This window comes from Lactuca sativa, chromosome 7, assembly GCF_002870075.4.
Source record: "Lactuca sativa cultivar Salinas chromosome 7, Lsat_Salinas_v11, whole genome shotgun sequence".
Classification (NCBI taxonomy): domain Eukaryota; kingdom Viridiplantae; phylum Streptophyta; class Magnoliopsida; order Asterales; family Asteraceae; genus Lactuca; species Lactuca sativa.
This window is the reverse complement of record NC_056629.2, coordinates 12216864-12241438: the sequence shown is the minus strand read 5'-3', so window position 1 is coordinate 12241438 and position 24575 is coordinate 12216864. Positions and strand designations below refer to the sequence as shown.

General features: G+C 38.8%; 1 protein-coding gene across 1 annotated transcript; it reads left to right on the top strand.

Moving 5' to 3' along the window:
• The first annotated feature begins 16386 nt into the window (after positions 1-16386).
• LOC111904110 (GATA transcription factor 4) lies at positions 16387-17826 on the top strand. Its single transcript, XM_023899889.3, has 2 exons — positions 16387-16914; positions 17018-17826. Exons 1-2 carry the CDS (start codon positions 16615-16617, stop codon positions 17618-17620), a joined length of 903 nt encoding a protein of 300 aa, XP_023755657.1. The 5' UTR covers positions 16387-16614; the 3' UTR covers positions 17621-17826.
• The last annotated feature ends 6749 nt before the right edge of the window (positions 17827-24575 follow it).

The window sequence follows — 24575 nt, the reverse complement described above, 5'->3', positions numbered from 1 at the left end:
TCCTTTGATTTTATTCTTGGAAGCTTAACCAACTTTCACCATATGAACCTTTAAAGAATCAACACCACCATCTTTCTTCAAGGCCATCTGATTGTCCTCTTCAATGTGAAGATGCACCACAAGCTCCTCCATAGTCATCTCCTTTTTCTTATGCTTAAGGTAGTTCTTGAAGTCTATCCAACCGGGAAGAAGCTTTTCAATTATTGATGCAAATTGCAAAAACTCATTGAAAACCATCCTTTATGCAAGGTTATCATGTACAATGACTTGAAGATCTTGGACTTTACTTATAATAGATTTTGAGTCAATTATTTGAACTCCAAGAATTTTGCAACAACTTGCTTCTTGGTTCTAGCATCTTCGGTCTTATAATTTGTCCAATGATTTCCACAGTTCCTTAGTCATTGCAATTTTGCAATAGACATTGTAAAGTGCATCGGCTAGCCCATTCAACTCATAGTTGCAACATAGAAATTCAGAATGCTTACAAGACTCCACCACGCTCACAGATTGAACGTCAATTTCTCCCTTAGCAACTTGGGGAGCATTTTCTGTAAGGAACCGAGCCAAGTTAAGTGTGGTTAAATAGAAGAACATCTTCTGCTGCCACCTCTTGAAGTTAAGACCACAAAACTTTTCTGGTCTTTCAACATGATTAGACATGGTGTTTGGAACATGTGTGGTAGCATTATGATTCACAACAGGGGGAGGATTCGGTGTTTCATTTGCTCCAGTTGTTATGAAAAGATTATTCAAACGAATAATTAGAACCACAAACAAAATTGTTTACACAAAACATATATAACACGATTAGCATAAATAAAAATGATAAATAAGAAAAAAAATTGATTTAATCGAAACAAACTCGATTGAAACAGTTTAACGAAAGAGAATCTGTTTAGGATTGTTGTTTTTCGTTAATAAATCTGCAAAATAAATAATTAGTAAATAATCACGTTGGTTGATGGAGGCTCATGTTTGACACGATTCCCTTAAACATATTCGCAGTGTAGTGTATTCCCATGGTACAACAACTAAATAATTAGTAAATAATCACGTTGGTTGATGGAGGCTCATGTTTGACACAATTCCCTTAAACATATTCGCAGTGTGTTCCCATGGTACAACAACCAAAGCAGTATGTACTGTCGAATCTGACCACTTGCATGAAAATATCAAATTATCTTAGGGGTTGGCTCGAAATTTCGAAGATGCATTCGTGTCCGTAGGTCGTGCCTACAAAATACATGATTTACACCCCACATAGAAGCTTGTAAACTCATTACACATCTATGTTTATAAGCTCACTAAGAGTTTGCTCGTTTTTCCTATGTGGGACACATTCTCATACCCACTTTATTTCCAAATACTCATGTTTAAGAATCGATATATCATCCACACTTTCTTCATTTTGGACACAACATATATCGTTTATAAGCTCTCACGGTGGATAACATAACCACTAATGGTTAATAAAATATACAATATATATTTATATTTATATGTGTACAAGGTTATGGTGACTTGGTAAAATATGTGGAAAATATAGTAGATAACTTATTGATCCATGTTCAAATCTTGACACTACTCGACCCTTGTGACCGTGGAGGTTCATCTACAGTGACTCCAAGGCATGAGACATAGTCTCATGTTTGCAGCGAGGATTAGTCGGTGCGCAAAAACTGGTCTGAAACCTCATTAGGAAAGTTCTATTTCCAAAAAATTAATAAAAATACATAATTTTATTAAATTTCCACAAACAAAATTTTTTTTAGCCTAGAAATAGATTTGACGCAACATTTAATGGTGGTATTCATTTCCAAAAGTATGAATACATGCACGTTCCAACGCCTGTTCTCGAGTTTTTTAAGGAAGAAAATTGTGTTCTTGATTTTATATGTTAAGGAGGAGAATGGAAAATTTTAGAAAGGAAATGAAAATAAATGAAAGAAAATAAGGACATTGTTTCAGAGTTTTTTTTTTTTTTTTTGAACCTGCAAAAGAAAATTTTATTATGTAACGCCCGCAAATCCGGGCTAGTCAATTTAGAGGAAATAGGGGTCGAAAACGAATTTTCAACAAAAGATTATTTAGAATAAATAATCTTAACCAAGTTGTGGAATATGTCTCAAGGTTTCCGTACATATAAAGAACGCCGAAATCCGAGTTATAACGAAGGAGTTATGGCCCGTCGAAGTTTTACGGCAAAACGGGCACGGCACCGGAAAACGTAAAATAGTGAATTTTCGATGGAGCGAGATTTAGCCTTAGCAATCTAAACAAAAGTTGTAGAATATGTTAAACTAAGAGCGTCGATAAAAAGAACGCCCAAATCTGACTTCGTATGAGGAAGTTATGATTTTTCTAAGATTCGGCTTAGCAGTGCACGGCCCGAAACTCGAATTTTAGTTCGAGAGGTTTTTGGCTTACGCGACCTAAATGAGAGTTGAATATCTCATTAATAGGAACTCAACGGTAAAAAGATGGATGAAAACGGAGTTCGTATGAAGGAGTTACGAATTCTTCGCGGTCATTTAACAGTCTAAACGCCTCCTACTGTTAAATTTGAGATCGGTCGAGAATTAGCCGACCGAGTCTAAATGAAAGTTTTAGATCTTGTTTTTACCTACGCGTGGAAAATAAAGAACGTCGAAAACGGAGCTCGTATGCGAAAGTTACGGAGTTTAGAAGTCGGCAAGGTGCTGCTGCAAAAGGGGTGGCGTGGCTGAATATGGACCAAGGCTTTCTCTTCAAGGAAAGCCATCAGATGACGACACGTGGCACTGACTCGGCGAGTCCATCAGGATTTCACCCTATAAATAGAAGTGTCGGGTTCTCTCATTTCTCACACCTTTCCCCACTTCTTTCTCTCTCTACACTCTCTCTAGCCTATCCTAACCCCCCTAAAGTCTAGGTAAACCCCCTAGCACCCGAAGGAAGCCCCGAGGCTCCCAGAGTCCCGAGAAAAAGGGTCTTTCGGCTCGGAAACGCTGCTCCAGCGAGGCCCGGTTTTCAAGAAAAACCCGTTGTAAGTGAGCTATGCCTACCCTATCTTTAGTATAGCTTATGTTTTAATATAGTAACATTATTAGGAACTTATAATGAGTATTTGGGCTATTATTATGAGTTATATTGAGTGTTATTTAACGCTTATATAATAATAATAGCCAGACTATTATTTTGTCGCGGTTATCGTTAGACTAAACCCTAGTGGTATTAATACTAGGTTTTATCGAAGGAAATTGTTTTGAGAGTATCGAAGCGTTGTCCGAGTGTTGAGTCACCACCTTTCAGGTGAGTGCATAGTTACTTTCAGCTTACACATAGATATGAAGTATTTTATTATAAATATGCTATGTGTGCATATTGTCTGAATACTTGTTGTCTATGCTGGTGAAAGATTTTTATACATGTTTTAAATGATGTAAAATGTATAAAGTATTTTATATCTACAAAATATGTTGGGTAAAACATGGGTAGATGAATGATGAGGGATAAAAGCTGAAATAGAGGAACATTAGTAGCATGGACCTAGTGCCCTATAGGTATACATTGGCAGCATTGGACCTAGTACCCTATAGATGAGCACTGGCAGCTGCGCCACAACCCGTAGATGTTTTAGATCTACGGTAAACGTCCTAGCAGCTGTGCTCTAAGGACAGTATCGGCAGTTGCGCCTAATAGAGAGCCTTATGACCATGACAGTAGCGTTTAAAGGTCAATACCGACAGAAGCGCCTCATTGAAAATGTCCCAATTCTGGCAACTGCGCCTAAGTGACAAGATTAGCAGCTGCGCTTGACCAATGTGTCATTGGCAACAATGGACTTCATGTTGTTTCCTTAGGATGATCCTTAGGAATGAATGAATGAGAAATAACTGATTCTTAGGGTAGATCCTTAAGAATAAAGAAGATAATGGGGATGGGTAATTGGGTTGATTGTTTGATTGTTTAAACATAATAATTATATTATTGTGGGTTGAAAACCCTATGTACTCACCAGGTTTCCCAACCTGACCCACTCAGTTTATTTATATCACAGGTGTTAATATGAGGTCACATTACATTGAGAGATTTAAAAGATATGTAGATCACTAGAGTAATGAATGTAAGTTCTGTTTATGCTTATGTTTCTGTATTGACAATGACATCCCAAATGTTTTAAAAGTGAATAAAAATATATTTCTTTAGAAATGCTTTGATAACGTGATTATCATGTTTTTCTGGGAACAAATTCCGCAACATTTTTATTAAAAGAAGTACTCTGATTTTTATAAAGCATAAACAAAATCGGTATTTTCTGGCCGTGAAAATGGGGATGTCACAGTTGGTATCAGAGCATTAGTTTAAGCGAACTAGGAATATGGATTTATTTCTAGACTTAAACTTAGAATGCTAAGCGATGATTGTGAGGTGTGAGCACTAGATTATTTTAGGAATTATGCCTAAAATACTTTTATGTACTAAATACTTGTGCCTGATATGCTGTTAGTTGTTCGGATCTATGGTCTGTTACCGACCGGATCTGGAAACCTTATGTGTTTAGGATTCTAAACGTACGACTATGATATTAGAACTAGCATATAAACGTTTTGGAGTGATAAGGATGATTTAAACGTCAATCCTAAGTAAAGATCTAGATTCACCTTATTCGGTGTATAGATCAAGATGGAAAGAACCCGTAGCGGAAACGTGAATGCAAATGGGAACCAAAACCAACCCCCAGTGATTGAGCAAATACCGGTTATGGTAGCCGCTGCTGAGCCAATAACGATGGCCGGGGTACAAGCGATGATCTAGGCGATGTTGGATCGTCAAATGGAGGAAACCAGACGTTTGATCCAGCAAAATCGAGAGGAAGCGACCATTCAAATCGAACAGCCCGAGTTGAACGAAGGGCAGACTGAGGAAGGAAACTACAATGGGACTGTTGGTCAAGTCAACCCACCAATAGTTCGACAAAACAACCAAGATGATGAAGTCGAGAGGAATGGATGCAAGTACAAGGATTTTCTGACTTGCAAGCCATCGACTTTCACTGGAAAGGAGGATCCGATTAGGGTCATGGATTGGATCTCGGAGATGAAATTAGCTTTCATGACGTGCGGTTGCAAAGGAAAACAACAGACCACATTTGCAGTGCGTCAGTTTCGAGGAGGCGTTATACGTTGGTGGAATACCTTGGGGAAGACTCTGAGCCCCAACAAGCCCCTGCAACTGACATGGGCAGAATTTCTGGTGCAATTCAAACGAAAGTACTGCTCATCTCAAAACCTGCTCGAGCTAGAGAACCAGTTTCTAACCCTGAAGAAAGGAAGCATGTCAATCGATGAATACACGAACAACTTCACAGAAAAGATGGAGTTTGCCTTGCGTCTTGTTCCGGATGAGTTGACGAAAATTGATAAGTACACAAAGGGATTATCATGGGAGTACGCGGTGCCAGTGCGTCAGGCACCTACCTTGGAGGCAGCTATCTGGGCTGCCAAGTTGGTTGAGGAGATGATCAAGGGAAGAGTCGCCAACAAGACCAAGGTTGGCGAAAAGAGGAAGTTTGAGGGGTCTGCAAAGCCCGATGAGAGAAGCAAGACCAATACCAGGAAGTTTAGAGGATGGAGTGAAGAAAGATGGTGCGAGAAGTGCAAAAAGAAACACTCTGGAAAATGCGGTGAGGAGGTGACTTGTTTCAAGTGTGGGAAGCATGGGCATTATGCCAACGAGTTTAAATTCAACAAAAAGGTGTGTTACAAATGTAACGAGGAAGGGCACTTCAAGCAAGATTGCCCAAAGAGAGAAGGGGCTACAAAGCCAAATGTGCCGCCGAAACCAAAGGCAAGAGCATTTCAAATGATCCTTGACAAAGCAGCTGACGATGCAAGGAATCAGGAGTAAGGATGGATATATAGAGATCAAGTTATGAAGAAGCCATATAGATAGTGTCATATGATGTAGCCTATTAGAGGCATAATCTAGGGTGAACTTGAACACCCATGTAATCGTTTCAAGAAGTAATATAAAACCTTTGTTTTGTTATCTGATGTGTTAATTTGTTGTGTGGTTTTCTTGTATGGTGACTTGGAAAAACTATGGGACAATACTTGGGAAGAGTATGAGTAGGTGTGAATGGTAGTAGAGGCCTATACTACCGGAAGCACAGGACTCACACTTGGATCAGGGAAAGTCACAAGGTTACCAAGAAGCTAGTAATTGATTTCGTTTTATTCAAGTATGTCGTTACCATTGTTTCGGTAATGACTAAGAAGATTGTTGTTATCCCGACCCTAGTGTACATATCCCATTGAGTACGACTACGATGAGTAGGTTACGTGGTTCAGAGAACCAAGTTTGATGTAGCGTCTGACTTAAACCAAACGATTGAAATCAAAGTGATCAATAGAAGTATCGCGCTCTTTGGTAGCTAGAAATGCTACATGTTAAAATGTGATTATATCAGATTAGAACATGAAGGAAGGCATAGTCTGTTTTAGAATTTAACTCTAAGAGACCTAAGTCTAAGCATTGCAACATACGATGATAGGTCATTAGAATATGACACATCGATCCATAGTAGTAATAAAAGAACTTATCTCAAGTTCGTAACCAGTGAGGATCAAGGTTGTGACTTGAAGGTCATAATTTGGAGTCTAACCTTAGGAAGAGAGCAAGTGCACGATCGAGTATTGCTTGCAGTCAATGAGTCTAAGAGATAGACTTGAAGGAATATAGAAGTTATAAATTATTACCTAGGATGAAGAGATGACGTATGGAGTCATTATACGAGCCCTGTTACGTTGATGATTATGGGACGTAATCATCCTAAGGGGGAGATAATTGTAACACCCGCAAATCCGGGCTAGTCAATTTAGAGGAAATAGGGGTCGAAAACGAATTTTTGACAAAAGATTATTTAGAATAAATAATCTTAACCAAGTTTTGGAATATGTCTCAAGGTTTCCGTACATATAAAGAACGCCGAAATCCGAGTTATAACGAAGGAGTTATGGCCCGTCGAAGTTTTACGGCAAAACGGGCACGGCACCGGAAAACGTAAAATAGTGAATTTTCGATGGAGCGAGATTTAGCCTTAGCAATCTAAACAAAAGTTGTAGAATATGTTAAACTAAGAGCGTCGATAAAAAGAACGCCCAAATCTGACTTCGTATGAGGAAGTTATGATTTTTCTAAGATTCGGCTTAGCAGTGCACGGCCCGAAACTCGAATTTTAGTTCGAGAGGTTTTTGGCTTACGCGACCTAAATGAGAGTTGAATATCTCATTAATAGGAACTCAACGGTAAAAAGATGGATGAAAACGGAGTTCGTATGAAGGAGTTACGAATTCTTCGCGGTCATTTAACAGTCTAAACGCCTCCTACTGTTAAATTTGAGATCGGTCGAGAATTAGCCGACCGAGTCTAAATGAAAGTTTTAGATCTTGTTTTTACCTACGCGTGGAAAAAAAAGAACGTCGAAAACGGAGCTCGTATGCGAAAGTTACGGAGTTTAGAAGTCGGCAAGGTGCTGCTGCAAAAGGGGTGGCGTGGCTGAATATGGACCAAGGCTTTCTCTTCAAGGAAAGCCATCAGATGACGACACGTGGCACTGACTCGGCGAGTCCATCAGGATTTCACCCTATAAATAGAAGTGTCGGGTTCTCTCATTTCTCACACCTTTCCCCACTTCTTTCTCTCTCTACACTCTCTCTAGCCTATCCTAACCCCCCTAAAGTCTAGGTAAACCCCCTAGCACCCGAAGGAAGCCCCGAGGCTCCCAGAGTCCCGAGAAAAAGGGTCTTTCGGCTCGGAAACGCTGCTCCAGCGAGGCCCGGTTTTCAAGAAAAACCCGTTGTAAGTGAGCTATGCCTACCCTATCTTTAGTATAGCTTATGTTTTAATATAGTAACATTATTAGGAACTTATAATGAGTATTTGGGCTATTATTATGAGTTATATTGAGTGTTATTTAACGCTTATATAATAATAATAGCCAGACTATTATTTTGTCGCGGTTATCGTTAGACTAAACCCTAGTGGTATTAATACTAGGTTTTATCGAAGGAAATTGTTTTGAGAGTATCGAAGCGTTGTCCGAGTGTTGAGTCACCACCTTTCAGGTGAGTGCATAGTTACTTTCAGCTTACACATAGATATGAAGTATTTTATTATAAATATGCTATGTGTGCATATTGTCTGAATACTTGTTGTCTATGCTGGTGAAAGATTTTTATACATGTTTTAAATGATGTAAAATGTATAAAGTATTTTATATCTACAAAATATGTTGGGTAAAACATGGGTAGATGAATGATGAGGGATAAAAGCTGAAATAGAGGAACATTAGTAGCATGGACCTAGTGCCCTATAGGTATACATTGGCAGCATTGGACCTAGTACCCTATAGATGAGCACTGGCAGCTGCGCCACAACCCGTAGATGTTTTAGATCTACGGTAAACGTCCTAGCAGCTGTGCTCTAAGGACAGTATCGGCAGTTGCGCCTAATAGAGAGCCTTATGACCATGACAGTAGCGTTTAAAGGTCAATACCGACAGAAGCGCCTCATTGAAAATGTCCCAATTCTGGCAACTGCGCCTAAGTGACAAGATTAGCAGCTGCGCTTGACCAATGTGTCATTGGCAACAATGGACTTCATGTTGTTTCCTTAGGATGATCCTTAGGAATGAATGAATGAGAAATAACTGATTCTTAGGGTAGATCCTTAAGAATAAAGAAGATAATGGGGATGGGTAATTGGGTTGATTGTTTGATTGTTTAAACATAATAATTATATTATTGTGGGTTGAAAACCCTATGTACTCACCAGGTTTCCCAACCTGACCCACTCAGTTTATTTATATCACAGGTGTTAATATGAGGTCACATTACATTGAGAGATTTAAAAGATATGTAGATCACTAGAGTAATGAATGTAAGTTCTGTTTATGCTTATGTTTCTGTATTGACAATGACATCCCAAATGTTTTAAAAGTGAATAAAAATATATTTCTTTAGAAATGCTTTGATAACGTGATTATCATGTTTTTCTGGGAACAAATTCCGCAACATTTTTATTAAAAGAAGTACTCTGATTTTTATAAAGCATAAACAAAATCGGTATTTTCTGGCCGTGAAAATGGGGATGTCACAGTTGGTATCAGAGCATTAGTTTAAGCGAACTAGGAATATGGATTTATTTCTAGACTTAAACTTAGAATGCTAAGCGATGATTGTGAGGTGTGAGCACTAGATTATTTTAGGAATTATGCCTAAAATACTTTTATGTACTAAATACTTGTGCCTGATATGCTGTTAGTTGTTCGGATCTATGGTCTGTTACCGACCGGATCTGGAAACCTTATGTGTTTAGGATTCTAAACGTACGACTATGATATTAGAACTAGCATATAAACGTTTTGGAGTGATAAGGATGATTTAAACGTCAATCCTAAGTAAAGATCTAGATTCACCTTATTCGGTGTATAGATCAAGATGGAAAGAACCCGTAGCGGAAACGTGAATGCAAATGGGAACCAAAACCAACCCCCAGTGATTGAGCAAATACCGGTTATGGTAGCCGCTGCTGAGCCAATAACGATGGCCGGGGTACAAGCGATGATCTAGGCGATGTTGGATCGTCAAATGGAGGAAACCAGACGTTTGATCCAGCAAAATCGAGAGGAAGCGACCATTCAAATCGAACAGCCCGAGTTGAACGAAGGGCAGACTGAGGAAGGAAACTACAATGGGACTGTTGGTCAAGTCAACCCACCAATAGTTCGACAAAACAACCAAGATGATGAAGTCGAGAGGAATGGATGCAAGTACAAGGATTTTCTGACTTGCAAGCCATCGACTTTCACTGGAAAGGAGGATCCGATTAGGGTCATGGATTGGATCTCGGAGATGAAATTAGCTTTCATGACGTGCGGTTGCAAAGGAAAACAACAGACCACATTTGCAGTGCGTCAGTTTCGAGGAGGCGTTATACGTTGGTGGAATACCTTGGGGAAGACTCTGAGCCCCAACAAGCCCCTGCAACTGACATGGGCAGAATTTCTGGTGCAATTCAAACGAAAGTACTGCTCATCTCAAAACCTGCTCGAGCTAGAGAACCAGTTTCTAACCCTGAAGAAAGGAAGCATGTCAATCGATGAATACACGAACAACTTCACAGAAAAGATGGAGTTTGCCTTGCGTCTTGTTCCGGATGAGTTGACGAAAATTGATAAGTACACAAAGGGATTATCATGGGAGTACGCGGTGCCAGTGCGTCAGGCACCTACCTTGGAGGCAGCTATCTGGGCTGCCAAGTTGGTTGAGGAGATGATCAAGGGAAGAGTCGCCAACAAGACCGAGGTTGGCGAAAAGAGGAAGTTTGAGGGGTCTGCAAAGCCCGATGAGAGAAGCAAGACCAATACCAGGAAGTTTAGAGGATGGAGTGAAGAAAGATGGTGCGAGAAGTGCAAAAAGAAACACTCTGGAAAATGCGGTGAGGAGGTGACTTGTTTCAAGTGTGGGAAGCATGGGCATTATGCCAACGAGTTTAAATTCAACAAAAAGGTGTGTTACAAATGTAACGAGGAAGGGCACTTCAAGCAAGATTGCCCAAAGAGAGAAGGGGCTACAAAGCCAAATGTGCCGCCGAAACCAAAGGCAAGAGCATTTCAAATGATCCTTGACAAAGCAGCTGACGATGCAAGGAATCAGGAGTAAGGATGGATATATAGAGATCAAGTTATGAAGAAGCCATATAGATAGTGTCATATGATGTAGCCTATTAGAGGCATAATCTAGGGTGAACTTGAACACCCATGTAATCGTTTCAAGAAGTAATATAAAACCTTTGTTTTGTTATCTGATGTGTTAATTTGTTGTGTGGTTTTCTTGTATGGTGACTTGGAAAAACTATGGGACAATACTTGGGAAGAGTATGAGTAGGTGTGAATGGTAGTAGAGGCCTATACTACCGGAAGCACAGGACTCACACTTGGATCAGGGAAAGTCACAAGGTTACCAAGAAGCTAGTAATTGATTTCGTTTTATTCAAGTATGTCGTTACCATTGTTTCGGTAATGACTAAGAAGATTGTTGTTATCCCGACCCTAGTGTACATATCCCATTGAGTACGACTACGATGAGTAGGTTACGTGGTTCAGAGAACCAAGTTTGATGTAGCGTCTGACTTAAACCAAACGATTGAAATCAAAGTGATCAATAGAAGTATCGCGCTCTTTGGTAGCTAGAAATGCTACATGTTAAAATGTGATTATATCAGATTAGAACATGAAGGAAGGCATAGTCTGTTTTAGAATTTAACTCTAAGAGACCTAAGTCTAAGCATTGAAACATACGATGATAGGTCATTAGAATATGACACATCGATCCATAGTAGTAATAAAAGAACTTATCTCAAGTTCGTAACCAGTGAGGATCAAGGTTGTGACTTGAAGGTCATAATTTGGAGTCTAACCTTAGGAAGAGAGCAAGTGCACGATCGAGTATTGCTTGCAGTCAATGAGTCTAAGAGATAGACTTGAAGGAATATAGAAGTTATAAATTATTACCTAGGATGAAGAGATGACGTATGGAGTCATTATACGAGCCCTGTTACGTTGATGATTATGGGACGTAATCATCCTAAGGGGGAGATAATTGTAACACCCGCAAATCCGGGCTAGTCAATTTAGAGGAAATAGGGGTCGAAAACGAATTTTTGACAAAAGATTATTTAGAATAAATAATCTTAACCAAGTTTTGGAATATGTCTCAAGGTTTCCGTACATATAAAGAACGCCGAAATCCGAGTTATAACGAAGGAGTTATGGCCCGTCGAAGTTTTACGGCAAAACGGGCACGGCACCGGAAAACGTAAAATAGTGAATTTTCGATGGAGCGAGATTTAGCCTTAGCAATCTAAACAAAAGTTGTAGAATATGTTAAACTAAGAGCGTCGATAAAAAGAACGCCCAAATCTGACTTCGTATGAGGAAGTTATGATTTTTCTAAGATTCGGCTTAGCAGTGCACGGCCCGAAACTCGAATTTTAGTTCGAGAGGTTTTTGGCTTACGCGACCTAAATGAGAGTTGAATATCTCATTAATAGGAACTCAACGGTAAAAAGATGGATGAAAACGGAGTTCGTATGAAGGAGTTACGAATTCTTCGCGGTCATTTAACAGTCTAAACGCCTCCTACTGTTAAATTTGAGATCGGTCGAGAATTAGCCGACCGAGTCTAAATGAAAGTTTTAGATCTTGTTTTTACCTACGCGTGGAAAAAAAAGAACGTCGAAAACGGAGCTCGTATGCGAAAGTTACGGAGTTTAGAAGTCGGCAAGGTGCTGCTGCAAAAGGGGTGGCGTGGCTGAATATGGACCAAGGCTTTCTCTTCAAGGAAAGCCATCAGATGACGACACGTGGCACTGACTCGGCGAGTCCATCAGGATTTCACCCTATAAATAGAAGTGTCGGGTTCTCTCATTTCTCACACCTTTCCCCACTTCTTTCTCTCTCTACACTCTCTCTAGCCTATCCTAACCCCCCTAAAGTCTAGGTAAACCCCCTAGCACCCGAAGGAAGCCCCGAGGCTCCCAGAGTCCCGAGAAAAAGGGTCTTTCGGCTCGGAAACGCTGCTCCAGCGAGGCCCGGTTTTCAAGAAAAACCCGTTGTAAGTGAGCTATGCCTACCCTATCTTTAGTATAGCTTATGTTTTAATATAGTAACATTATTAGGAACTTATAATGAGTATTTGGGCTATTATTATGAGTTATATTGAGTGTTATTTAACGCTTATATAATAATAATAGCCAGACTATTATTTTGTCGCGGTTATCGTTAGACTAAACCCTAGTGGTATTAATACTAGGTTTTATCGAAGGAAATTGTTTTGAGAGTATCGAAGCGTTGTCCGAGTGTTGAGTCACCACCTTTCAGGTGAGTGCATAGTTACTTTCAGCTTACACATAGATATGAAGTATTTTATTATAAATATGCTATGTGTGCATATTGTCTGAATACTTGTTGTCTATGCTGGTGAAAGATTTTTATACATGTTTTAAATGATGTAAAATGTATAAAGTATTTTATATCTACAAAATATGTTGGGTAAAACATGGGTAGATGAATGATGAGGGATAAAAGCTGAAATAGAGGAACATTAGTAGCATGGACCTAGTGCCCTATAGGTATACATTGGCAGCATTGGACCTAGTACCCTATAGATGAGCACTGGCAGCTGCGCCACAACCCGTAGATGTTTTAGATCTACGGTAAACGTCCTAGCAGCTGTGCTCTAAGGACAGTATCGGCAGTTGCGCCTAATAGAGAGCCTTATGACCATGACAGTAGCGTTTAAAGGTCAATACCGACAGAAGCGCCTCATTGAAAATGTCCCAATTCTGGCAACTGCGCCTAAGTGACAAGATTAGCAGCTGCGCTTGACCAATGTGTCATTGGCAACAATGGACTTCATGTTGTTTCCTTAGGATGATCCTTAGGAATGAATGAATGAGAAATAACTGATTCTTAGGGTAGATCCTTAAGAATAAAGAAGATAATGGGGATGGGTAATTGGGTTGATTGTTTGATTGTTTAAACATAATAATTATATTATTGTGGGTTGAAAACCCTATGTACTCACCAGGTTTCCCAACCTGACCCACTCAGTTTATTTATATCACAGGTGTTAATATGAGGTCACATTACATTGAGAGATTTAAAAGATATGTAGATCACTAGAGTAATGAATGTAAGTTCTGTTTATGCTTATGTTTCTGTATTGACAATGACATCCCAAATGTTTTAAAAGTGAATAAAAATATATTTCTTTAGAAATGCTTTGATAACGGGATTATCATGTTTTTCTGGGAACAAATTCCGCAACATTTTTATTAAAAGAAGTACTCTGATTTTTATAAAGCATAAACAAAATCGGTATTTTCTGGCCGTGAAAATGGGGATGTCACAGTTGGTATCAAAACCGTACTAGCAAGAAGCTAGAACAGGTGCTATCACATTTTCAGTTACAAAGAAATGGTGAATTAACCCAATGATTCCAATCTAATTTATCATATCCACCTCTATGTTTAACTCATACATAAGTGTGGGTTTTTATATCAGAGATGATTTTCGCCGATTCATAACGATGTTTTTTAAAAATTCTTTCATTCCTGGCTTTCCATAGGCACCAAAGGGATGCGAACACAATCGTCGTGAATACATTTCTCCTTTCAGGGTAGTTCCCCCATTTATATGCAAAGCCAAGGATACTCGCGACCGAGTGAAAATCACATGTCCGGATCTTGCACCATTGGAAAATCGACTGGAATACCTCTTTCGCTATTGAGCATGACACCAAAATATGATCCCCCGATTCATCCGCCTCATTGCAAGCACTACATAAAGTCGAAGGCATTGCAACTCCTCTGTTCTTAAGAGCTTCAGCCGAAGGAATACGATTTTGTTTTGCCCGCCATACGAAACACAATACCTTTAATGGGATTGTCTTGAGCCATGGGAATACACCGTCACATACCGGAAAGGAAGCCCTTTCAATTATATCCCGAAGTGTTGCCACGCAGAATTCACCGTCCACAACAAACGGTGATGTCCAACTATTCCCCGACTCTCTTAGTTGCATTACCTCCTCGGGAGGAATATTTAATCTAGCAAGTGCAGCTTTGCTTTTCACAATATTTTTCCACACTCCCGTCCACCTACTCTTTGTCTGGAACTGAGCATGGTTGCCATGCAGGTTATGTAGTCCCCTGATGACCTGAGCCCAAAATGAGTTTGGTTCACATTTCAATTTCCATAACCATCTGGTGAGAAGTGCAAGATTTAAAGATCGGATTGATCCCAAACCTATTCCTCCCACAGCTTTTGGGGCTGTAAGCTTTTCCCACGCCACCCAGTTAATACTTTTTTTACAAGCGGCCCCGCCCCATATAAATTGTCTTCTAATTTTTTCAAGTGATTTAATGACTCCATTCGGGGCATCAAAAATGGACAGGTAGTAAGTTGGTATACTCCCGAGGATAGCTTTAGCGAGTGTAGCCTGACCACCAAAACTCAAAGTTTTTTCTTTCCAAGTCGATAATTTTGCCTTTAGTTTATCCACAATCGCGGATCAAGAGGCCACACGGTTCATGTTCATACCCACCGGAACACCGAGGTAGGTAAAAAGGAGAAATGCTGGTTCACAGCCTAATGGAGTTGACCAGTTAACTACTTCTTGGTTCGGGACCCCAATACCATAGACTTTTAATTTGTTAAAATTAACCTTCAACCCAGAAGACACATAAAAGCATCTCAGAATTCTGGCTAGGTTAACAATATTCCTTTTAGACCACTCACCCAAGAACAAGGCATCGCCTGCATACAAGAGATGAGACAATGATGAAAAAAGTTACTATATCTTGTTCTGAGATTATCTTTTTGAAAGAATAGGAGATAATAGTTAAGAAATAGATGGATGATTTTCCCAAATCGGAGGGATTTGGAGGTGAAAAAAATTCTCACTAAGGAACACAAATACGATTTTTTTTTCATTCTATTTTTTTATTATATTTTCTTCCCGTTTTTTTTTTTTCATTTACTAAAACTTACGAACTATGTTAAAATATCTCCTCCAAATATAAGAGATAATAGATTTTCATTCCTTAGCTTTCATTTCCTCGATTTTTAACTCAAGAACATTGGGTAAAAAATATTAGGGTTTATGCTAATTAATTAATAATTATTAATATTAATCCTCCCGAAAAGCTGTAATTAGCGAGTGAGCACATGAGGGTGCACGTGACTCGTTTGTTTGTGCATCGGGATCATAATCCCTATCTTTCACTCATCACGTGATTCAATAGTGTCGGTCACGTGAATTTCTCTTTTGTTATACCTAAGAATAATATTTCATAATCAAACTAACCAATAGTTAGATGGACATAATTATCATGATATATTTTAGTTTTAGTTGATTTTAGAAAATTTATTCTTTTCTTTTTACAAATGTAACAAAATGAAAATAGATATTCAAAAAGGAACAAAAAAAAATCAATATTCTTCAAATTTGGTAGAAAAATTACTTTGCAAAATAATATGCATATACATTTTTTTTTGCAAAACCTATAATCTAAGTCATGCCATTTTTGTTGGTAATTTCAAAAAATAGTCAATTTCATAATGGGATGATCATATAGCTAAACAACTTGGCAAAATTAATATTTTAAAAAAAACATATGAATATGTTCTGATACATGTGAAAAAAGTAATATTTTATAATAAATTTCCTCTTGTTTTTTTTTTTTTTAACTATAAAGCCTATTTAAAATATTTTAATTAAATTAAATATGTGTTATTACTTATTACTTTAGAAAAAGAGATAAAGAAATGTGAAGAAAGCAAATGGTGATCAGAGCCTCACATTGCATGGTCACTCTACCCACGTTCCATTGCCTCCCTCCCCCTGGAACCCTTAATCCCAAAGCTACGTACTATGTCTAATACCCTATAACATCCCCCTTTCTCACTCCTTCCATATTCCATTCATCCCCTTCTCTCTTCCACCGCCGCCGCTACCACCACCACCACCGAAGAAGCATTTTTAATAGGAGGAGGAGCGATCTATGGATATCTATGGAATGTCGTCGTCCGGACAGGATTTCTCCGGCGTTGACGAGCTACTTGACTTCTCCAACGACCATGGCGCGGACTTATTCTGTACTGCCTCCGCCACTGACACACTTCACCACCATCACAACGTCACCTCCTCCTCCTCCTCCACCTTCACCTCCACCGCCACTGGCTGCCATTTCCAATATGGAGTTAACAACATTAATGAAGACAACAATAATAATGGTAGCAGAGACATTGCTACCACCTACCACCACCACTCCACCGACTTCACCGATGACTTATGTGTGCCTGTATGCTCTCGCCTCCTTTAATTTCGTCACCTTCAATTTTTTATTTGGAATTTGATAACACTGTCTATATTTTGTAACTGATTTTTGTTGAATTTGTTGTTAGAGCGATGACGTGGCGGAGCTTGAATGGCTATCGAACTTTGTTCACGATTCGTTCAGCGATTTTCCGGCGAATAATCTGGCTGGAACTATAAACTATCGACCGGAGAACGCATCATTTCATAACCGATCAAGAAGCAAGAGAACCAGAGCACCTACAAACAACAATAACTGGACATCAACGCCGCCGTTACCCACCACTTCGATCTCCGGAAAAACGTACTCATCGCCTACGTCATCCTCCGATACAACGTCGGAACCTGGCTTAGTCCGTCGATGCACGCACTGCGCATCGGAGAAGACGCCGCAGTGGAGAACCGGGCCGCTAGGGCCAAAGACGCTGTGTAACGCTTGCGGCGTGAGGTATAAGTCCGGGAGGTTGGTACCGGAGTATCGACCGGCGGCGAGTCCAACGTTTGTCCTGACTCAGCATTCCAACTCTCACCGGAAAGTAATGGAGCTCCGCCGACAAAAGGAGATGATTGTCGCCGTCGGCCAACCACAACAGTCACCATCGTCTGAATATCAACTCTACGGCGGCGGACACCATCATCACCAAGTCCGCCACCACCACCACCATAACCGCAACAACTACGAGGTCTGCTGACATCATCATCTTCTACAACAACTACATTCACCATCCTTAACGCCTTTAATTAATTTCACAGGTTTTCGTCTTTTGTTATTCACATCACATCTGCGATCATCGATCAGAAAATAGTTTCAGTAATTTGACTTTGTTCTTTATCTGATGATCATCGATTTTTATTGATTTTCTGAATAAATTAATCAAGAGGTTACTTAAATGTTCAACTACCGGAGTGATGAGTGATGACCTTCCACGTGATAGGCCCTGTACGAACATGTATGATAGTAAAACCCGGCTTTGTTACCGGTTCGGTTCATGAACCCTTTTCTTTTTTTAGATATCATACAAAGTAATTTAAAATTATAAAATTATTACTTTTTTAATGTCACGTGGAAAACAAATATTATAAATGAAGAAATAATTATGATTTGTTTGATATAATCATGTGTGATTTAAATCATATATAGTTGAATTGAAGATAATACTCATGTTTGCACATATGACTTTAAAATACTTCTTAATAATAGGGAATAGTATCATCATGTAACTTTAAAATACCTTATTTGCATGTGTTTATCTCATTTTAGTATCAAAGCACATGATACTTGCCTCTTGTGGTCTAAATAGTAACTTTAACTCAATATATAAATATGGCAGCACATCAAATTTGTTACATATTCTTGCTTTAAAAAACAATAAAACAACCGTCTGTTTTTGCCATAAAAGTCGAATACGTCATACGTTTTATCCTTTTTTTTATTATTAATTTGTTTGAACTATATAAGTGAAACTAGATGATAATTAGAATAAGTGAAACAAGTAATATCCATGTTAGTTTTTAATTTTTACTGCAATAATAACTTTTTTAATGAATTTTCTTTTATTAGAAAGCTAGGGAGGTCTTAGATCAAAAATTACATTATAAAATTATGATTTTGCATCAAACAAATCCACTTCAAATCAATTTTTTGGCTCTTGTTACGAATTTGAATATACCAAGGAGACCAACTTCTAAAAAAATTCATATTTGAAGGCTTAGCCGTCCCAAAAATATTTTGTGTTGTGAAAATAAAGCACCTAAATAATTGTAATAATCTCCGCACTTAACTTAACATTGTCGAAATCTCACCAACTAGCAATCAGCTCACAATATACTCTATTATGGGGAACTTAAAAGAAGGTATTTTGATGTCTCGATAAACGAGTTACCAACTGCGCATAAGGTATACTCAATGTCAATCTCTTAATCAACTAGATTCACACACCCTAGACACATGGTTTTACCACATCATCAAAACCAAAACATTACCTTTAATTGAAACTAAAAATTTCTGTTTTATAGGGTCGTCGGTAATAGTTGTGATATTTGTCTTGCATTAATTGAATTATACATTACAAGTAATATATATGTATCCACACATACATAGGAGTGGGCTAAAACATACATACATGAGAGTGGGTCAATAGCCTACCAAGGCTATATACAAAATACATAAACATATATAATCACTAATATTCCCTTGCAGTTTGAGTGGGAGGTTGGCAGATGCTCAAACTAGAGCGAAAGTCAGAGAACAGCAGGAACGGGAGACATTTGGTGAAGATGTTAGCAAACTGGTAACGGGAAGGAACATGGAGAACTCGAACATGTCGGACAATAAATTTGTCTCACAAAATGTGAATATCAAGCTCAATGTGCTTGGTCCGTCGATGGTGGATCGGGTTGGTTGTCATGTATATAGCACTAATGGTATCACAATACACCATTGTAGCAAACCAAAAAGGAGAGTGAAACTATCTTAGGAGATTGTGTAACCAATCAGTCTCAGAACATGATACGTGTGTTGTCACTTGCATGACCATGAAATGAGGTTGTTTCCAAGAAAAAAACAGTAACCAGGGGTGGATCAACGAGTCACGGGACATCCTCCCAGTCAGCATCTGAGTAGATTGTGAAATACATAAAGGAAGAAATGTATAGTTAGAGATCATGATCAAGTGTGCCCCATATGTATCGAATAGTGTGTTTGAGTTCCTGCAAATGAGGTTGCCTCGAATCTTGCATGTAAAGGCATACTTGGTGAACAACAAAAGATATGTATGGAGTAAAAGTGAGGTATTGTAATTCCACCGTAAGGCTACAGTAGTGGGGCGGGTCAGATACCTGGTTAACCACTACCACCAAGTTTGGCAGTTGACTCAACTCAAGTGTGACATGGGTTGCACTGTGACATGTTAGCATGTTGAAGGATATTAGAGGCGTAATTCTGAGAGAGAAACATCCCTGCACCCAATTGGTTGACTGAAATGCCTAAAAAATAGTTCGATTCCCTAAGACATGCCATCGAGAACTCTATGATGAGAGATACAATGAGTCGACAGAGAATAATCGCACCGGAGGCGGTGAGAATACTGTCATCCATGTATAAAAGTAAATATGTCATGTATTGTCCCCACTAAAGGATAAAGGGAGATGAATCGTATTTGTTATGTTGAAATCAAGAGTAATAGCATGTATAACAAATCTATGGAACCATGCGTGAGGGACCTATTTGAGTCTGTATAAGGACTTATGAAGATGGCATACATGATTTGGCTTCTCTGTATTAATGAAACAGGGTGGTTGGTGCATTAAAACAATCTCGGATAAGTGTCCGTGTAGAAAATGCATTTTTCACGTCTAGTTGACGCACGTTCCGGTTTTGAGATATCGCAAGGCTGATCATAGTGGGAATAGTCACAGGCTTAACAACTGCATTAAATGTTTCATCACAGTCAATACCCAGTTGTTGACTTTTTCCATTTGCCACGAGTCTAGCTTTGTACCTGCTAATATATCCTTCAACATTAAATTTATGTTTGTAAAGCTATATTGGTCGGACCACATTGACATCCAATGGGCGGGGTACGAGAATTCATGTGCCATTTTTAATTAACGCGTTATATTCATCATGCATAGCGGAGTGCCAATTAGGATCTTTAAGGGCATAATTATGGGGTTTTGGAATTGGATATAGACTAGATGTATAAAGGTTAAGGCGTTAAATGGGTTTGACAATGCCACGTCTATATCGAGTGGTCATTGGATGATTGGAGAGCGGAATGGTTGTGTGGATGGCCTTCGGTTGAGGGGCATTTGAGAAGTGAGGAACCGGCGAAGGATAGGATTTCGGGTGAGCTGAAGCAGTAACGAGTGAGGTGTCATCGACTACTAATTTTAAATTAAGTGAATGGGGGTGGTGGAGAGGTCTGGAAAGGTGTGGTGATTGTTGGAATAGTTGAAGTCGGCGGTTTGGAAAGAATAAGGTGAGTTGCTATTGGATTTGGTTGATGATATGGTTCAAGAAAATCATAAAATAGAGGGGAGTTAGGTGTCATGTAAGAAAAAAGAAAGACACATTCGTCAAAGTGACATGTAAGGAAATAATGATCTTTTTGGTGTTGAGATCAAGACATCGAAAACCGCGATGATTTTTGGGATAGCCGAGGAAAACGCATGGGGTGGATTTCAGGGAAAGTTTGTTAGGTGGATATAGATATGGGTAACACAATTATCCAAATACATGGAGGGGGGCCATATGTTGGTTGTGTTTCGAAGATTTTATGGTGTGGCGTGTCATTGACTATAGATTTGGATGGAAGGCAATTTAGGAGGTGTGTCGCTGTGTGGAGAGCTTCCACCCAATATGCGGGTGGGAGATGAGATTGAAACAGAAGGGATCGAACAAGTTTGTTAATTTTTCGGAGCATGCGTTCGGACTTCCCATTTTGTTGGGAGGTTTTTAGACATGAGAAACGAATATGAATGACATTGTTGTGAAAGATGTAACAAATGGTTTGTTATCAAACTCACCCCCATGATCAAATTGAAAAGCATGAATATCATGATTAAATTTATTGTAGATAAATGGTGCAAAAACGAAAGAATTTTGATATGGTGTCACATTTCGGCGAAGAGGATAAACCCATAAGTAGTGTGAGTAATGATCTAGAAATATGACATAATATTTAAGGCCACTTACATTGGGTAATGGTGAATTCCAAATATCGCAATGAATCAAATCAAACGGAGAGTTCACAATTTTATTAGAAGCAAAAAATGGGAGATTAACATGTTTTCCCATTTGGAACACATTACATAATAATTTGGAAATTGTTTTATTACAAGAAAACAAATTGTTGGAAAACAAATGACGAAACACTTCTTTCCCGAGGTATCCGAGTTATTGGTGTCACGCCATAGGTCTTGAAGAGATGAACACTTGAGGAAGAGAGTTGAGATCATGAAATAGATAAAGGTATTCGATGTTATCACATTGGATAAAGATCTGGCGAGTCCGAGTGTCCTTCACCCAAAAAAAAGTAGTTTTGTTAAATTCAAAGGAACAGTCATTATCAATAGTAAATCTGCAAACCTATATCAATTTTCTTTATTATATTTGTTATAACAAGAGCGTTGTGAAAGTGAAGAGGTTAGTGAGGTGTTAGAAGGATGATATGTCTCCTGTACGTGATGGGTATGGGTGACCCGTCATCAACAAGAAGTGATGAAATATGGAAATTATTTAAAAAAAAGTTTCAAGATTATTCGTACCTGACGAGAGGTGGTTTGTAGCACTAGTGTCCATGAACCAACCATAATTCATCGATTCTTGAAGGTTTAATGTTTGAAACGCCTAGTGGGTTGATGAGTCGAATTTGATGTGGGCCAACTAGTATGAAAGGTAATTGGTTGTTGGGCTGCTTGTGATTGTCGAGAGAACCCATCACCACCATTTGGGGTCCAGTTATTTGGAGGTTGGGGTTGGCCTGAACCCCATGGCTATTGATGAGGATATGTGGGCCTATTTTTTGGGTCATTTGTTGGCGCTAGGACGTCCACTGAGGAGGAATTCCTCACGCAAACCAAGCAGCTGGCGGAAAAGGAAGAGGTTGTTGACGATCATGTTGAGGTTATCGACGATCACCACCACATTAAACACCTCTACCATTGTTGCATCGGTCATTGCTCCTTTGAGTCTGATCATTATTATTCCGCTGATTGTTCCGGTTTTCACCTATTAAAGGGAAAGTCGAGCGGCACCGATTTCGGCAAGAAGGGTTATTGGGGCGGAGGTGTTATCGTGGTAAATTCTTTGGATAGTCGTTGTCCGAGAGAGACGACATTATTTAAGCAAAAGCATCGAACACACTTGAAGGAAAGACGACAATGGGTTTCATGGAAAATTATACCCTCGACTTGGTCGAATTTCTCTCCAAATCCGTTCACCAAATAGGTAACCAAGATTTTTTTTCAGGTACCGACTGCTCTATGTTAGCACGAAGATCGGACAAAACTTTGAGTTTTAACGATACTCGATGACCGACATATCACTTACCTCTATAGAGCAAAGATCTTGTTCTAAATGCATGGCATGGGCGTCCTTGTTATCTCGAAAAATGTTCTCAAGACTCACCCAAACATCGTGAGCAGTAACACCCTTCTTGAGTACCATTTGTTGAAGGGTTATTTTGATGTTGCCGTACAACCAAAGCTTGACTAGGAAGTTTATTTTCTTCCATTCCAAAGATAGTTCAGAATGTATGGCTTCGTCAAGGTGGTGTTGGGCTCCAAAACTAACACCAACATGCTTCGACTAGTTCTCAAGAGCTTTTTCACCCAAAAAGCTCATGAAACTATAAAAATAAATAAATAAGTAAAAAAACAAATAAATAAATAAATATAATAAAAGTTATAAAGTGCCATCAAGTGACAAAGCAAGAACTGTGATTCTCTGGGGTAAGCGCGATCTGCGATAGAAGTCGTTCGTACCAAAACACAGTACGAATGTGTACCAAGTACGCTCCGGGTCACGACTCAAGAACCTGAAATTGATGTTCCAAATCTTCAATTCGAACGTACTAGATGTTGTAGCAATCGCGATTTTCCTTATTCCAATACACATTTTCAATCAATTGGAAACATGGGCCAGAATTTGAAGAGTCGATCGACTCAAAATTGATTTCATATTTTCTGTAATTAGGCCTATATTAGACTTCCACTCCATCGTATTTTTCATTCAATTGTATTCCAGAACATCAAATTTCAAATTTCATAGTTTGGTTCTTGATCTTGAATCTCAAACCCAATACCGATTACAGTAACAGTAGACTTACAGTATCATGGTTTTTAGGAAGAAAAATAAACTAATACATGTGAGGAAGATGATGGAGGACAGCAATCACAGTCACAACAATACCAAGAGGAAGATCATTATGTTGATCTTGGCAATGAAGAAGACAACGAGAATCAACAATCAGAAGTTCATACAAGTCGTGGGAGTCAAGTTACACAGCCAAAAACACAAAGTGTAGATGCTAAGCCTTTATATAATGAAGTTACTTTTATTAGTGTCGGTAGTAGTAAAAATCCTGGTGGTTCTAAAAAATGGGTTTGTAAACATTGCCATGGAACATTTACTAGCTCGTATACCCGCATTTATACTTATTTTTTTGGTGCTCAACTCGGAAAAAAAAACTAAAATTAAGAGGTGTCCCGTTGTACTAAAAGACCGAGAAACTTATGAAAGGTTGCAAAAGAAAGTGAAAGAGGCTGAAAAGTTCAGAGTCTCTAAATCCCTAAGAAGTTCTGTTTTAACAAAAAAAAAACAAATTTGAGCTCTAAGAAACCGATAAAACAATCTTTTGCAATAATGGAGAGAAGTGCAGTTGATTTGAAAATTGCGAGGGCCTTATGTGCTAATGGGATTCCATTTAATGTTTTGCGGAATCCTCAATTTCGTGACATGGTAAATGCATTAAGAAATGCACCTGAAGGTTATAAAGCGCCATCAAGTGAGAAAGCAAGAACTCTTTTACTAGACGAATGTGTTAGAGATATTGAGAAAGACTTGATACCGTTTAAAGAAACATGGTATTCACACGTTATTTCTATTGTATCTGATGGGTAGTCAAACATAAAACATAAATCATT

Bases quoted from the DNA above. Each gene is read 5' to 3' on its own strand.
- LOC111904110 (XM_023899889.3), top strand. From the start codon at position 16,615: ATGGATATCTATGGAATGTCGTCGTCCGGACAGGATTTCTCCGGCGTT. The intron at 16,915-17,017 runs GTATGCTCTCGC...ATTTGTTGTTAG, and splicing joins CCGATGACTTATGTGTGCCT to AGCGATGACGTGGCGGAGCT.